The following is a 17,292-nucleotide window of genomic DNA, read 5'->3' as shown; positions in this document are numbered from 1 at the left end:
CTTCACTCAACTCTTCTTGATTACATGCCCTCCACTTCCCAATGGGATAGAGTGAAGCTGTGTCCGTTCCACCATTAACTAAAATTACTCTCAGCTTTGATGTTGACGGCAACATTAGAAACGTTCCATTGAAGTGGAGGCTTTTAAGAAGTGTTACAATTGTGGCTAACCTATAGAAAATATTTTAAAAACTTCAGGTCATATCATCTGGACTGCCCCTTTATGAGTGATGTAGGTTAACCTGGCCTTAGAACTCAATGTTTTCTTTCCTGCCCATTGGAGACAGTCTGGGCATTGCTTCCTGTGAGCACGGATGCCAATGACACACAGCTGGATGACCAGTGCAGAAGAGCACCTGTTCACAGAAGTGATAAAATGCCTTACCTTCAGCTGAGAGCAAAGGTCCATCGTAAGCCTGTAGAGTATCCTCAGATTCGCACATACATTCTGATTCTTTCAAAGACCAAAAGAATAAAAAATTAGGCAAACATGGCAGCACCAATCATCACAATCTAGGAAGTGACACAACTCACAGAAATGCTTGCAAGCTAGGTCACACATGTCTTTCCATGGCAGGCATCACATATATGTGGCATCAATCATCACAATCTAGGAAGTGACACAACTCACAGAAATGCTTGCAAGCTAGGTCACACATGTCTTTCCATGGCAGGCATCACATATATGTGGCATCACCCATCACTTCCAGTCGACAAGTGCAATACTACAGAGTGTACTTATTTTTTTTAAGATGAGAGAGGGAGAAATAGTGAGGAAGACTACCCTATGCACCCTGACTGGGATCCACCTGGCAACCCTGTCTGGGGGTTGATGCTCAAGTATTGAGCTATTTTTAGCACCCAAGGCTGTCATGCTCCAACAGAGCTATCCTCAGTACCTGAGGCTAAGCTCAAACCAATTGAGCCACTGGCCATGGGAGGGGAAGAGGGACAGAGGAGGCAGTGGGGGAGAAGCAGAGAGTCGCTTCTCCTGTGTGCCTTGACTGGGAATCAAGCCTGGGATGTCCGTACACCAGGCCGACGACCTATTCACTGACCCACCAGCCAGGGCCCAGAACATACTTCTTTTTTTTTTATTTATTTTTATTTTTTTTATTTTTCTGAAGCTAGAAACGGGGAGAGACAGTCATACAGACTCCCGCATGCGCCTGACCGGGATCCACCCGGCACGCCCACCAGGGGGCGATGCTCTGCCCCTCCGGGGCATCGCTCTGTCGCCTGGGGCAGAGGCCAAGGAGCCATCCCCAGCGCCCAGGCCATCCCTGCTCCAATGGAGCCTCGGCTGCGGGAGGGGAAGAGAGAGACAGAGAGGAAGGAGAGGGGGAGGGGTGGAGAAGCAGATGGGCGCTTCTCCTGTGTGCCCTGGCCGGGAATCGAACCCGGGACTTCTGCACGCCAGGCCGACGCTCTACCACTGAGCCAACCGGCCAGGGCCTACAGAACATACTTCTTAATGAGCAAATGCAAGCTACCTATTGTTTGCCACTTTCTTCTCAATCCAATTTTTTTCCTCGTTCTATAGGCAATGAGCCACAAAGAAGCCAAGTGTCCAAAGTATAAAGATTACATGGTGACAAAGACAGGAGGGTGCGGCCCTGGCCTCTGGGCTCCCGCAGTCTCCATCCCCCACGAGTGAGCAGAGCAGCCACGCTGCCACACTCCACAGGCACTCTCCAGTCTTGCCCTGGGTGACACACACACAGGGTCTGGGAGGGGGACAGACAGTGTCTGTGTTCAACTGACAAACAGGTTGGTGGCATGAGTCTTAGCTCCTGACCCCAGTCTAATTCTCCCTCCTCACCCCGAGCCCTGGCATCTGCCACGTGACGGCCCCGACCACAGGCTAGTCAGACGCGCATCCCTGTCCAAGGCCCCATGGGGGAGACAAGTCCTGCACGTGAGGCAGGTTGGCTACACACACGTGGGCGTGTTTCCTGTCAGCCCTGGGCGTGGCTCCCGTGAATGTCTGGGCAGGGGTCTCTAGGAGCTCATCCACCTGAATGAGCTTATCGTATAGAACCAAAAGTGCTGCAACTACAAGCTGATGTCTCTCATCTCTCTCCCTTTCTGTCTGTCTCTGTCGCTCTCTCTCTGCCTCTCTCATTGAAAAATAATATTAATTAATTAATTAATTAATTAATGGGCAGTGAGCTTCCGCACTTTCGACAGCGAGCCCGTGAGACACAGACAGGGTATGAGATGAGGGCAGGAAGCAAACCCCCCAGCTCAGGGCGGCAGGCACAGCAGGCAGGCTCACACCGCCACCTGCTTTGCTCCCCAGGTTGCCACCCCCAACATCAGTGCCCCCACTGCCCTCAGCATGTTCTTCTAATCATGCATTTGATCTGCAGCTGTTAACTTTCACTGTGGATACCTAAAAGAAGTGGCCCAACCGTGGCCCCTGCTGCTCCCACTGGGACACCGAGACACAGACCTGCTGTAGGGCCGTCTGTTCTCCCTTGCTGGGCTCCAGGCAGGGCTCCAGAGCAGCGAGCGCCCTTGTGTGTCCAGCCAGCAGCTCCTCGTGACCGGATGTCTCTCTAGAAGGCAGCTGAGCACAGAAGAGGGGCCGCCCCGGGCCCTCTGCTGTGGCTGCCACGTCACCGGCACTGAGAATTCATAAACAGACAGCTCTCTGCTTACAGACAGGGGACTCTCTGACACCAGACACTCCATTTAGAAGGTCCCTCCGTGCATAGAGGGCCCAGGAACAGTTCCACAAAGGAACAGAAATGGCCCGTCCTGACTCATACCCTCCACCAGAAATGTCAAGGCAAACAGCATGTGTGATGAATAAGTAATAATGAATGCTGGCAACAATTTTTTACCACTGGACGGTCTCTGAAGTAGAAAGAGTTTCTAAAGAAAAAGTTAGGGCCGTATTAATGCTGATAAAATCTTATCAGAAAACAACTCACATTTGGAGAAAAAAAAAAAGAAAACAACTCACCACAATACTTCTTGAGGAATTTTCATAGGTGCTTCTCACGTTAACTGTGATGGAGTTTTCAAGGTATTTTGCCACCAAATCTTCAAAAGAGGGTGCAGCATCACTGGGATCTATAAGCCACGCGGCAATTCTAGGATCTAGTCCTACAAAACCAGCAACTGAAGAGAAAAAGCTCATTTAGCCAGTCTAAAGTAATAAGAATTATGCATTTTTCGGCTTTTACAACAACGTTCTCAAGGTTCAAATTAGTGACCATATAGTATTAACATCCCCTCAAATTACAGAGCTAAGTATCAAAAGGTGTTCTGCTGGTAATAAGGAATTTCAATTTTATTTATTTATTTATTTTGAGAAAGAGGACGGGAGAGAGAGCAGGAGGGAAAGAGGCACCACTTAGTTGTGTCATTGATTGCTTTCGTATGTGCCCTGACCGAGGCTGGAACCCGCAACCAGCAACCTCGTCGCTCAGGGGTGGTGCTCTGCCCACTGCGCCACCAGCTGGCCTCCACAAACCCCGGCTGCACAAGGCCAATCTCCATGGGAATTGACCCGAAATACCCAAAAGGGTAGAGACTCCAAACCAACCTGAAATTTGGATCTCTCAGAATGTTAAAAGAGATGCAAGTCAGAATCCTCAGCCATACCTCCTGCTTCCTCTTCTCCCCTCTCTCTCTCTCGCTCCCACGCCTCTCACTTCCCTGGGCACCTCTCCCCCTTCTCCTTCGCCCCTTCATATTCTCAGTGGCGTCTGTCAACATAACCACTCTTATTTACTTATTTTTATTTTTAGAAAGACAGAGAGAGGAAGGGAAGGGAAGGGGGAGGGGAGAGAGAGAGTGAGAGTGAAACGGAGAGGAAAGCATTCATTTGTCCCAATTATCTGTGCAATCACTGGTTGCTTCTTGTATGTGCCCTGCATGAGGACCGAATCCACAACTTTGATGTTTCAGGACAATCCTCCAACTGACTGAGCTAACCGGCCACAGCTCAACATAGCCACTCTTTAATTTTCTCCTCTCCTCCTGCCTCTTGCTGGGCAGCCTTCACAGGCCACCGCTAACCCTGCATGGCATCAGGGTACCCAGGAACCCAGTATCATGGGCAGAAGGCAGAGTGGTGAGGAGCTGCCTGAGCACACAGCATCAGGTTCTGGGGAGGGCAGGCAGGGAGTGTGAGGTCAAGACGCTGGACACGTTGGGCATGTGCCCTGACGTGAGGACATCTGGGAGACAGCTGGATATGTGAAAATAGCCAGTGACACCAGCCTGGGAGCCTGGGAGGTTGTGTCCCCCCCAAGTGTTAGTTTTCCTATCTAAAAACTGGGTGAAAAGAGTGCTGTGTATACATGTGAGACATATGTGAAGGTACTTTTTACAAAATAAGAATGATATTTTATAAATAGGTACATTTTAGTACTAGAGTATTTTAGACACAGAGGGGGAGTTATAAAAGGCTGGGGAGCGAGTAAATTAAATTTGAACCCATAGTGATTGCTTTACAAGTTCTTTTAACATTTTGAATTGTGCTATATAAAAATATGCGTTTTGCCTTTAAACAAAACTGTAGTCTTAGATCACATCACACTAAATATATCTTCCAGCAACCTTTTATTTTGTGACAGAGACAGAGAGAGGGACAGATAGAAACAGACAGACAGGAAAGGAGAAAGATGAGAAGCATCAATTTTTCATTGCAGCTTCTTAGTTGTTCATCGATTGCTTTCTCAGATGTGCCTTGATGGGGGAGGTACGGGGCTACAGCAGAGCGAGAGACCCCTTGCTCAAGCCAGTGACCTTTGGGCTCAAGCCAGCTACCATAGGGTCATGTCTATGATCCCATGCTCAAGCCAGTGACCCCATGCTGAAGCTGGTGAGCTTGGGGTTTCAAACTTGAGTCCTCTGCATCCCAGTCCGACGCTCTATCCACTCTGTCACTCTCTGGTCAGGTTCTTCTTGCATCCTTCAGTGTTTGTTTTTCAACCACCGGTCTGCTGGAAATTTCATGCTGGTCCATGAAAGAGTTAACCACCCTGATGTTGTATGAAGATTATGGACCCAATCAATGGTTATTGACTCTATAATCGTCATACAACATCAGGGTGGTTCACTCACAGACCAGCATGTGACTTCTGGCGGAAGGCCAGTCTGCAGACTGGCCGTTGGAAAACACTGGTCTAAGAGATTTCTATATCACAACTTTTTTGTTTGCTGTCTGGGAAGTCTCTTATGCTGGCAGATTTGGAACTCTGGATGACAAAGTAGGCAGTCATTCTGGCTGCCTGCCATCCAAGCCAACTAAGCGTGACTTTATATGACATTGTCTGGTAATGCTAACTGACCCAGCAGGGCTTTATAAATTCTATTTGCCTTTCAAAAGACCTAATGTTCCAAAATTAAGTGTTCTTATCACTATAAATTTTTGAAAATGCTTGGGAAAAGTCTGACAGTGCTGGAATGGTCTGGGGCAGGTCTCTATAAATTCTTGTAACTAATAAATTGAAGCCTACCAGGACAAACTCCACACTGGGGAGAAAATGCCAGTAGTTGAAAAAAAATACCAACAAACCAGATTTTAAATAAGGTAACAACATTTAAGAAGTAGGCCCTAGCCAGCTAGCTCAGCGGTAAAGTGTTGGCCCAGCATTTGGAAGTCCTGGGTTCGATTCCCTGTCAGGGCACACAGGAGAAGCGCCCATCTGCTTCTCTACCCTTCCCCCTCTCCTTTCTGTCTGTCTCTCTCTTCCCCTCCTGCAGCCAAGGCTCCCACTGGAGCAGAGTTGGGCACTGAGGACAGCTTCATGGCCTCCACTTCAGGCACTAGAATGGCTCCAGTTGCAACAGAGCAACAGCCCAGATGGGCAGAGCACCTTCCCCGCTGGTGGGCATGCCGGTTAGATCCTAGACAAAAGAATGTGGGAGTCTGTCTCTCTGCCTCCCCACTTCTCACTTCAGAAAAATACAAAAAAAAAAAATACCCCACACAAAAAAATTAAGAAGTAATAAATTCTATGAAAAATAAATTAGCATTACAAATATTTAAAAATTAGGTAACTTAGAAAGAAATTGAATAAAGCATAAAAGAATTCAGGAAAGGGCCTGACCAGGCGGTGGCACAGTGAATAGAGTGTCGGACTGGGATGCCGAAGACCCAGGTTTGAGACCCCGAGGTCGCCAGCTTGAGCTCAGGCTCATCTGGTTTGAGCAAAGGCTCAGCTGAAGGCCCGTGGTTAAGGCACATATGAGAAAGCAATCAATGAACAAGTAAGGTGTCGCAATGTGCAATGAAAAACTAATGATTGATGCTTCTCATCTCTCTGTTCCTGTCTGTCTGTCCCTCTCTCTGACTCTCTCTCTGTTAAAAAAAAAGAAAAAAAAGAAAAAAAAAGAATTTAGGAAAGAGAAATAAAAAAAAATTTTTTTTTTTTTTGTATTTTTCTGAAGCTGGAAACAGGGAGAGACAGTCAGACAGACTCCCGCATGCGCCCGACCGGGATCCACCCGGCACGCCCACCAGGGGCGACGCTCTGCCCACCAGGGGGTGATGCTCTGCCCCTCCGGGGTGTCGCTCTGCCGTGACCAGAGCCACTCTAGCGCCTGGGGCAGAGGCCAAGGAGCCATCCCCAGCACCCAGGCCATCTTTGCTCCAATGGAGCCTCGCTGCAGGAGGGGAAGAGAGAGACAGAGAGGAAGAGGGGGGTGGAGAAGCAAATGGGCACTTCTCCTATGTGCCCTGGCCAGGAATCGAACCCGGGTCCCCCGCACGCCAGGCCGACGCTCTACCGCTGAGCCAACCGGCCAGGGCCAACAAAAAATTTTAGAAACAAAAATGTTCAGCCCTGGCCGGTTGGCTCAGTGGTAGAGCGTCGGCCTGGCATACAGGAGTCCCAGGTTCGATTCCTGGCCAGGGCACACAGGAGAAGTGCCCCTCTCCTTCCTCTCTGTCTCTCTCTTCCCCTCCTGCAGCCAAGGCTCCATTGGAGCAAAGATGGCCTGGGCGCTGAGGATGGCTCTGTGGCCTCTGCCTCAGGCGCTAGAATGGCTCTGATTGCAGAAGAATGACGCCCCAGATGGGCAGAGCATCGCCCCCTGGTGGGCATGCCAGGTGGATCCCGGTCGGGCGCATGTGGGAGTCTGTCTGCTTCCCCGTTTCCAACTTCATAAAAATACAAAAAAATACAAAAAAATTTAATGTCAGAAAAGATCAGAGCATGAGGTGTTTGATGGCTACAAAAAAAAAATGTTCAGAAATAAAAACTGGCAATACAGCCTAGCGTGCGGAGGACCCGGGTTCGATTCCCGGCCAGGGCACATAGGAGAAGCGCCCATTTGCTTCTCCACCCCTCCGCCGCGCACTTTCCCTCTCTGTCTCTCTCGTCCCCTCCCGCAGCCAAGGCTCCATTGGAGCAAAGATGGCCCGGGCGCTGGGGATGGCTCTGTGGCCTCTGCCCCAGGCGCTAGAGTGGCTCTGGTCGCAACATGGCGACCCCCAGGATGGGCAGAGCATCACCCCCTGGTGGGCAGGGCATCGCCCCTGGTGGGCGTGCCGGGTGGATCCCGGTCGGGCGCATGCAGGAGTCTGTCTGACTGTCTCTCCCTGTTTCTAGCTTCAGAAAAATGAAAAAAAAAAAGAAAAAAAACCCACAAAAAACTGGCAATACACAAAAGCAGGTAAATGTAATAGATAATGCCCTAAGTAAAAAGGAAAATGGAAAAGAAGAATATTTTCTTAAATCAAAAAGAAATAAAGAGATTGAAAATAGATCCTAGATCAAGTGTTAAATATGAACGATAGACAAGAAAGGTTAACATATGAAATAGAAGTTCAAACATCTCAAAAAAGATAATGAACCAACATGAGGTAGCTAGAAGGACACATGACCATTTAGGGTTATAGAGTTAGGGTCAGGGTCAAAGTCAGGGTCATGAAGCAGCTCTGCCCTCTTTAAATCCAGCACAAATCTGATTCAGCCTCTGGATCGAGCTACCGAGTTACAAGAACTAGAGGAGAGAGAAGAGCATGGTAATTGGCAAGAAGAGGACGTAATCACAAAGCCCAGACTGGGAAATCCTGCAGGACAGACAAGCTGGTTCCATCAACAGTGACAAAATAATTGCAAGGACATAATACAGAGGGAGAAAACACACAGGTTAGAAGAGACTTAAGAAATACATAATACCGCCTGACCAGGCGGTGGCGCAGTGGATAGAACGTCGGACTGAGATGCGGAGGACCCAGGTTTGAGACCCCAAGGTCGCCAGCTTGAGTGCGGGCTCATCTGGTTTGAGCAAAGCTCACCAGCATGGACCCAAGGTCGCTGGCTTGAGCAAGGGGTTACTCAGTCTGCTAAAGGCCCACAGTCAAGGCACATATGAGAAAGCAATCAATGAACAACTAAGGTGTTGCAACGAAAAACTGATGACTGATGCTTCTCATCTCTCTCCGTTCCTGTCTGTCTGTCCCTATCTATCCTTCTCTCTGACTCTCTGTCTCTGTAAAAATAAATAAATAAATAAATGAAATACATAATACCTATCCCAGGTATGGCTCTCAATTCAAACAAACTGTAAAAAACAAAGACAAACAAAAATATTTAAAGACAAATGCGAAGTATGAACACTGACTGGATATCTGATAATATTAACAGATTACTGTTCATTTGGGGGGAGATAATGATGACAGTGTCATCTTAAAATGAAATCTTCTCCTGACTTGTGGTGGCGCAATGGATAAAGCATTAACTTGGAACGCGAGGTCACCAGTTCACAACCCTGGGCTTGCCTGGTCAAGACACAGATGGGAGTTGATGCTTCCTGCTCCTCCCTACTTCTCTCTCTCTGTCTCTCTCCCCTCTCTCTAATAAAATGAATAAACTAAAAACATATTAAAAAAAAAAAGAAAAACCTTCTAAAAAAATAAGTCTTCCTATTTAAGTCATATGATTGAAATATTTACAGATTAATCATATGATGCTTTGAGATTTTCTGTGAAATAACCCAGGGGACAGGGCTTTGGAAATGTGGGGAGTTAGAGGAAAGGAGACTGGATGGACACAGTGAAAACTGCTGAAATTGGGTGATGTTGTTCTGTCGTTTTCCAATACCCCCTCTGATGCTGGTCGTGTGTGAGTTTCCACACCACATTTCTCCAGTTGTCTGTGGGTGCCAGTTCACTTCTGACACTGACTGCCTGGGGTTGGTTCAGACCCTGCACATTTCAGGGCTCAGCCCCACAAGACTTCCCGCTTCAGGACTAGTCCCAAGTCCTGGACTTCCCTTTTCTCTGCGCAGCCAATCAGCTGTAACTTACCATGCTTCCAACTGCCATCATCCCCCCAAAACTGCAGCACTGTTTTCACAAAATCCTTAGCATCAAAACAAATCACAGGACAGTTACATTTCAGTATCTGAGACAGCAGGCTCCTAGAAGATAGAAGAGAAATTCACTGATTGAGACTTTGAGAATTCTGACCTTGGAAACATATTAGCACTACTACTCCACTAACAGCTAGCTATCACTTACATAGTTCTCTGTGGTAGACATTCTTCTTCTAAGGGTTTTACATGCATTAACTCAAAATTCCTGTGAAGCAGGTATGACTTGTATCTGCGTTTCACAGAGGATGAAGCTAAGATGTAGAGAAGCTAATTAACCCAAGGTCACACAGCGGTTCAGACAAAGCCCCATTACCTACAGACAAAGACCCAGGCTCATGAGCAGAGCATACATTATCTGGACGACTTACAGCCGGCCATCATGACTCTCCAGCCACCCACCAAACACTCTGCCCTCTGCTCACCCTGATTTCTCTTTCCTCCAATCACCGGATTCTGCTGTGTCCTCTCATCCTTGAGAGCCACTGCACATGCTGTGTTCCTGCCTAAAACCCTCCTCCCACCATTTCTGCAAACGGTTCAAGGGCTGTTCTCAGGACAGTCTGCCCAGACTGCCCTCTCCTGCGTTCCTTCTCCACTCCAGCCTACACCTCTGCAATTCACCTTGAAACATCACTCTCCCCCTCACATCACGAGCTCCTGAATATGGGACTGCTGACAGTTCACGATGATCAAAAACTCTTCAAGTACAGACGGCACGCTGCATGCTTCACAAGCATCGCCACATTGAAACCTCATCCCAGTCCATCAGGCGGGCGCGAGGCCCGCTTTACAGATCAGGAAGCCAAGGCTCAGAGACGGGAAACAGCTCTGCCAGCACTAAACACTGGGCAAGAAGCAAAGCGGAGGCCTGAGACCCAACCCAATCTTGCAGTGCTCAGGCCCACACTGTGTACTCCCTTCACAGGACTGCGTCCTGATAGGTAATGAGGGTCTTTGGAAACTAGGCTGAGGAAGAAGGAACCCAGGAACTCAGTTAGCTCTGCACAGGAACTTAACTTATAGTTACAGTGTGTTTGGTTGTACTTGGCTTGCTTTCACAGACAGACATTTTTAGGCTTTTTATATTTTCTTTGCATTTCACCTTGGTTTCTCTTTAAGAGGGAGGTCGGGAGGGTAGGGAGGACACAGCACCAACAGCACCGCTTCAGTCCGGCTCTGGGGGACTTGGGAGGGGTGCACAGGAGGAAAGAGGGGAGTGACTGTACCAGGGAGCAGAGCTGGTACAAGAGCTTCCTCTCACTCCCATGCTCCCGTACACTGGAAAGTCGGAAGTCCTTGGCAGGTCAGCTATGAACTACAATAGCTCCACTGAAAACAGATGCAGACTCGCTCATTTCTATCTTTTTTTTTTTTTTTTTTTTTGTATTTTTCTGAAGCTGGAAACGGGAGAGACAGTCAGACAGACTCCCGCATGCGCCCGACTGGGATCAACCCCGGCATGCCCACCAGGGGGCAACGCTCTGCCCACCAGGGGGCGATGCTCTGCCCCTCCAGGGCGTCGCTCTGTTGCGACCAGAGCCACTCTAGCTCCTGGGGCAGAGGCCAAGGAGCCGTCCCCAGCGCCCAGGCCATCTTTGCTCCAATGGAGCCTCGCTGAGGGAGGGGAAGAGAGAGACAGAGAGGAAAGAGAGGGAGAGGGGTGGAGAAGCAGATGGGCACTTCTCCTGTGTGCCCTGGCCGGGAATTGAACCCAGGACTTCTGCACGCCAGGCCGACGCTCTACCACTGAGCCAACCGGCCAGGGCCACTCATTTCTATCTTGATAAGACAAACCACTAAAAGGAGAACTTGTAAGACAAAGTGGCTAAAACACCATGTGTTTCATAAGTCAGTTATATAAGTCCATTCTGTCACATTTGCAAAACAAAAAGGCAGCCAGAGTGTGAAAAGACTAGATCTGAGTCTAAAAAAATGGAAGCCTGAGTTGAAATCTCAAGACTGATCTATCCCTGCTTCTCTGAGTCTGTTTCTTCGTCCTTAAAATGAAATTAATAAGCCTGACCACCTGACCTGCGGCGGCGCAGTGGATAAAGCATTGACCTGGAACGCTGAGGTCTCTGGTTTAAAACCCTGGGCTTGCCCTGTCAAGCCACATACCAAAAGCAACTACTACGAGTTGATGCTTCCCACTCCTCCCACTGCCTCTTTCTTTTTTTCTTATTTATTCATTTTAGAGGAGAGAGAGAGAGAGAGAGAGAGAGAGAGAGAAGGGGGAGGAGCAGGAAGCATCAACTCCCATTCATGCCTTGACTGGGTAAGCACAGGGATTTGAACTGGCGACCTCAGCATTCCAGGTCAACGCTTTATCCACTGCGCCACCACAGGTCAGGCCACTGCCTCTTTCTCTTTCTCTCCTTTCTCTCTAAAATCAATAAATAAAATCTTTAAAAATAAAATAAAATAAAATGGAATTGATAAGCCCTAACACAGACAGTTAATGTTAAGATGAATAGAGCATGTATGTGAGAAGACCTTGCACAGGTGTTTAATAAATGTTACTAAATATATTTTATGCAAAAACTTATTTATTTAAATTCACTTTGAATCTCAAAGATGCTATTGTAGAACTGAAATTATTACTTCCAGTTGTATGGTACTTTAGGCAGTGTCTTCATATAATTGTCCTGGAACTTATAAAAATTAAACCTCAATACTCATTCACTGAATAATAACACAGGTTAAATATTTATTCAGCAATGCTCTGTGGCATTGTTCTTGGCTGTGGAGACACGAAAATGAACAAAACATGAAAATCTCTGCCTTCAGAGAGCTTTAGGGGTAGATAAACAGTAAATGAAAACAACTAGGCAAGATACACAGAATGATGTTGGTGGTATTCTGGAGAGCTATAACGCAGGGAAGGGAGATAGAAATGTGTGTGGTGCTGAGAGGTGGGTCCTGCTTTAGACAGGGTGGCCCAGGGAAGACCTTGTGCCAGGGTAACACATAAGTAAAGACTTGAAGGACAAAGTGAACAAAAAGCCTAGTTGATGAGGAAAATTCTCTACAAAAAAGTTTAACCAACAAATATGCTCATAAGTGTCAGAGTCCTATGTCTGCGGAGGCTCCCTCCAAGTCACACAGGCTGGTGTGAGTGCCTCGGACATTCCCAGAGAGAGCTTCACTATCAATAGGTTGGGACCCATGCAGCAATGACCCAAAACTCACCCAGGGCCCAGGAAGACCGCATGAGAGGAAGGGCGAGGACCAGGCCCCACCTTCTCACCCTGAGCCTCCAGGAACTCCTGCTCTTCGTGGCAGCAGCTTAGCGGAGCCCCGTGGGGAGCTAGCTGACCCCGAATGCAGAGGGCTAGGCACACAGCAAGTGGACATCCTCACCCAAGGTGGCAGCCTCTGTCAGGTGGACACCACCACCCAAGAAACAGGGATGGGGGCACAGGCTCCAAACCACAAGACTTCTCAGGGTTGAGGAGGGGCAGCAGAAGTGTCCTGTCTGTACTAAAATCCTAAGACGCTAGGAAGGCAGGTCCAAGTGAGACCTGTCTTACCTATTTTCACAGAAATGAGCTTTGCAATTAGCAGTACATTGGTGGTACTAAGGACAATTCACTGTTTAAAGGCACTGCTAACTCATTTTCTAATGCTGTGACTGAGTGACCAAGTCTGACGAGGACAATCATGTGGGACTCAGGTAGTGACAGTGGGTTTTCAGGCCTGGGGATGACACTTTCCTCACCAACTTCTTGTTGAGGTTTTGATTCAAATCCTGAGGCACGTTCCCACAGAAATTCTTCAGGGGCAAGAGGACCAGTGTTTAGAGCAGGGGTCCCCAAACTACAGCCCGTGGGCCGCATGGGGCCGCCTGAAGCCATTTATCTGGCCCCCGCCACATTTCCAGAAGGGGCACCTCTTTCATTGGAGGTCAGTGGGAGGAGCACAGGATGCAGATGCGCCTGTGCAAAGCGTGGTGTCACTCACATAGAGTACTACTTGCAGTGACGCGGGATGCACGCCTCACGGCTCCGGAATCACGTCATATCATTTGTTACAGTTAGCAGTGACAAATATGGAACTGGACATTGACCATCTCATTAGTCAAAAGCAGGTCCATAGTTCCCATTGAAATACTGGTCAGTTTGTTGATTTAAATTTACTTGTTCTTTATTTTAAATATTGTATTTGTTCCCATTTTGTTTTTTTACTTTAAAATAAGATATATGCACTGTGCATAGGGATTTGTTCATAGTTTTTTTTATAGTCTGGCCCTCCAACGGTCTGAGGGACAGTGAACTGGCCCCCTGTGTAAAAAGTTTGGGGATCCCTGGTTTAGAGGGTTCTGTCATTTAAACTATTTTATTTTCATGTGCGCATATAACACTAAAATTTAAATAATTAAAATTGAAGCTTGGGAAACTTTAAATCGGAAAAGCCAGGCATGTAAGTAGATATTAAGGTAATGAGTGGAAATTTCTTACCTGGCAAATTGATTATGTGCCTCTTGTTCTTGGCCCAAAGTAGGAGAGTACTCTGTTCTTATGTAGATACACAGATCACTGAGTGTGGAGCCTTTCTCCAGAACACAGCCTGAGGCCAAAGCGTCCAGAGGACCACTGCCTTCTTCCACATGGCTCTGTAGTAGTATCACAATTCCTTTAACAGAGGAAACTACCACCTGTGAAGACAAAATGAAATCAAGTTTCAATATTAAACATACACGATACATTTAGTCAAGAAAGATGTGCCATGTTTTATATTTAAGAAGAGTCAAAAGGCCTAACATTAAATTTGTCAATGAACATGTTACAAAATAAGATATACAAATGGCCAGTCAGCACATGAAAAGATGCTCAACATCGTCATTTATCAGAGAAATGAAATTTAAAACCACAGTGAAACACCACATCACACCAGTTCAAATAGTTAAACTAAAAAAAGTCAGACAAGAATCAGCAAGGAGGTGGTGATTTTGGAACTCTCAGTATATTGCTGGTGAAATGAACAATGGTACCACCACTCTGGAAAACATTTTGCCACTTTCTTAAAAAACGAATTATGGACCAACCATTATCAATACCTTATCAATTGGGGGAGAAAGGAAGGCTTACAATCTTATTTCTAGCTCTCCCATCAAAATCGAACGCTAACAAAATTTGTTTCTTTTATGGTGCAAACCCCCCCCCCCCAAAACAGAGAAACACCACACTATTCACTAACCTGGCCAGCTCTTAGCTGGGTTGAACCGTCTTTATATAGCAGAGTTACCACCAGAGCTGCTGTCTGTTTGAGCATTTCAATCAGCTGTTTTTTCTCCAAATCATCCAAATACCCAACATCATAAAAATGGTTTCTGAATGCTCTTGAGTTCCCCGAACTTGGGGAGGCTTCCACTTCACCGGCATCTTCTTCTACTGCCATATGTTTATTTGTTTTCTCTGGTGAATTATGACATGTAATATGTTTTCTTTTAAGATTCATGTTTTCTTTATTTTCATTATTTATATATTTTTTTAGGAAATGTTCTCTTTTATGCTCCATTTTCTGTACAACTGAAGCCTCTGGTTTATTCTGTGGAATTAGACCACTGGAAGAAACCAGCGATCCGATGTTCTGTTTTCGGCCAGTGGACAGCTGACCTGTGAGTCTGATATTGGAGGACTGAGGAGAGAGCTGGATGGATACACTTGATGTCTGGCTTGTGGAAGAATTAAGATCCTATAGAAACATGGAAAGTATTTTATTAGCATATGGATTCACAAGACAAGAGTCTATAAACCAAACTAATTTCTGATAAAACTCATCTAAGGTGGGAAGACAGCTTCCATATTATCTAGGTCCAGCCTTCTAATGAAATGAAATATTTAGTGTCTCCTAGAGCAGTCACTTTTCCAACCCAGGCAGGAGCACATATGTGTATCATGGGCTGGACCAGGCAGGAGTTCAGCAAGTCTGTAACCGCACCCGTGTGCTGGAATCCTGCAAGTAACGAGGGATGCCGGGGACGGGAGTAAGCGCAGATGTGCAGAAAACTGAAGGTTAATAACTTACAACTTCTAAGTAAAGGCCACTTATAGAGAAAATTAAATTGCCGCAACTATTGGATATGTGAATTTATCCACTAAAATTTTTTTTTAAATACGGCTCATCTTCACTTCTCCGTGTTTTGGCTAAGATCAAATGTATGGCTCCGCAGCGATCCTCTTCTGACTCAATCTAGCAACGTGCAACATTCATGTGTAGAATCACAGACTAACCGAGTGGGAGAAAAGTCATGTCTATCCATTTCATTATAGTACTCCTTTACCTCAAAATGAGATTTTTAATGTTCATTTTTCAGATGTTATTATACGCTGTGTGAACAACGGTATACTAATAGTACTTTTAAATAACTTTGAAAGAAAATGTTTTAGGAGTGACGTCATGGAAATGGCACCGTGAGCAGCGCGTCCGACAGATCTCCTCTAAATCACAACAAATTTATCAACTAGAAACAGAAAAATTTATCCTCGGAGCATTCCGGAGTTCCACACAAACTGAAAGCGAAAGGACTGTTATCACTTGAATCTGAGAGACGAGGGTGTGGAGGAAGCTACCAAAGCGACGTTCATTCAAGCCGTGAGGGAGTGCGCCTGTGGTGAGTCAGCCCACACTCAGGAGCCGCGAGCAGCTGCGGGCGCGCCCAGTACGGTTGCAGAGCGAGCACCGCCCACACTCCGGAGCGCGAGCACCCACCGGCGTGCCCGGTCCGGTTGCAGAGTGAGCACCGCCCACACTCGGGAGCAGTGAGCAGCCGCCGGCGTGCCCGGTCCGGTTGCAGAGCGAGCACCGCCCACACTCGGGAGCAGTGAGCAGCCACCGGCGTGCCCGGTCCGGTTGCAGAGCGAGCACCGCCCACACTCGGGAGCAGTGAGCAGCCGCTGGCGCGCGCCCGGTCTGGTTGCAGAGCAAGCACCGCTAACGTTCCCAGCGGCCCGCGCACTGCGAGAGTCGCCAGCGGTGCCCGGAGCACCCCATTCGCGCGCGTGCCCTGGGCATTCCACACGCCCAGAGCACCCTACTGGCCCGCACACCCAGGGTGCCCCATTATCCTGCGCCTGGTGCGATCCAGCCGCCAGCGGCAGGGCTAGCGGGAGAGGCACCAGGGTGGTCTTCTACTTGGGAGATTCTCTCCGTGGGCGGGGCACCTCACCCAGCCATTCAAGCTAACAATCAAGCGTTGGGGGAGGGGCGCGCGCAGGCAGCCTAAAATACCTTCGGGAGCACAGCTGCGACCCAATCACTGAAATTAGCTTAACCCATGAAATCTGCGCACCCTCGGTTCTAATTGATAAGATCTCTCTCAGTTCAGCGACCCAAGACAAGAGGCGTGATATTTTTTAGTGCCTCTCGCTAAAGGGGCGGGGGCAACTTCTGATTGATAGAGCCTCCATATTCAGGGATAAACGCTAACAAGAGGGACTTGGCAGATAATAAGGTCTATACTACACTAGTCGTAAGCAGAGACTAGTGCCTCTTCTTCCCTGCAAAAACAGGCTACAAAGTGTGGAAAGCCTGGGTTGAGAGGTCCAACTGAATGCTAGGCACTGAACAGTCACCTTGACAACAATTGACTCCCACCCCCGCCTGATTACACTGGAGGCCCTGACTGCCAGAGCCTTTCCCAAAGCCTTGCACTGAGTGGGGATAGAGTGGGGATTTCCCAGCTCTTTGAGCCTCTTACTCCCCAGGCAGAAGCAGTTGCAGCCTTATAGCTGGATCACCAGGCTGCTAATTCAGGAAGGGGGGACTAGGAGAGAGAATCCAGGAAAGCAAACTCTCTCATCGTTGGACCCTGCAAACGCCAACAAGCCTTGACTACCAGCAAGACTAAAGCCAATTATATGACATTGCCATAGAATTCCATCAACTGCAAATCCCTACCTAAGTGTGACACAGGGGCAGAGCCTGGGGTACAGAGTCACCGACCAGG

General features: G+C 47.7%; 1 protein-coding gene across 5 annotated transcripts in view; it reads right to left on the bottom strand.

Annotated features, from left to right (window-relative positions):
- The window catches only part of POLN (DNA polymerase nu), a 171,184-nt gene that overhangs the window by 114,262 nt on the left and 39,630 nt on the right, over positions 1-17,292 (bottom strand). For all 5 annotated transcript variants that reach the window (XM_066278668.1, XM_066278669.1, XM_066278671.1 and 2 more), the window contains 5 exons: positions 14,541-15,038; positions 13,802-13,998; positions 9,277-9,389; positions 2,971-3,128; positions 385-453 (listed from right to left, as the gene is read on the bottom strand). In XM_066278668.1, coding sequence (XP_066134765.1) covers positions 385-453; positions 2,971-3,128; positions 9,277-9,389; positions 13,802-13,998; positions 14,541-15,038 — 1,035 coding nt within the window. The remainder of the gene's footprint in view (positions 1-384; positions 454-2,970; positions 3,129-9,276; positions 9,390-13,801; positions 13,999-14,540; positions 15,039-17,292) is intronic.

This window comes from Saccopteryx bilineata, chromosome 5, assembly GCF_036850765.1.
Source record: "Saccopteryx bilineata isolate mSacBil1 chromosome 5, mSacBil1_pri_phased_curated, whole genome shotgun sequence".
NCBI classification, from domain to species: Eukaryota; Metazoa; Chordata; class Mammalia; order Chiroptera; family Emballonuridae; genus Saccopteryx; species Saccopteryx bilineata.
The sequence above is the reverse complement of the archived record's forward strand: the minus strand, read 5'-3'. Positions and strand labels throughout refer to the sequence as shown.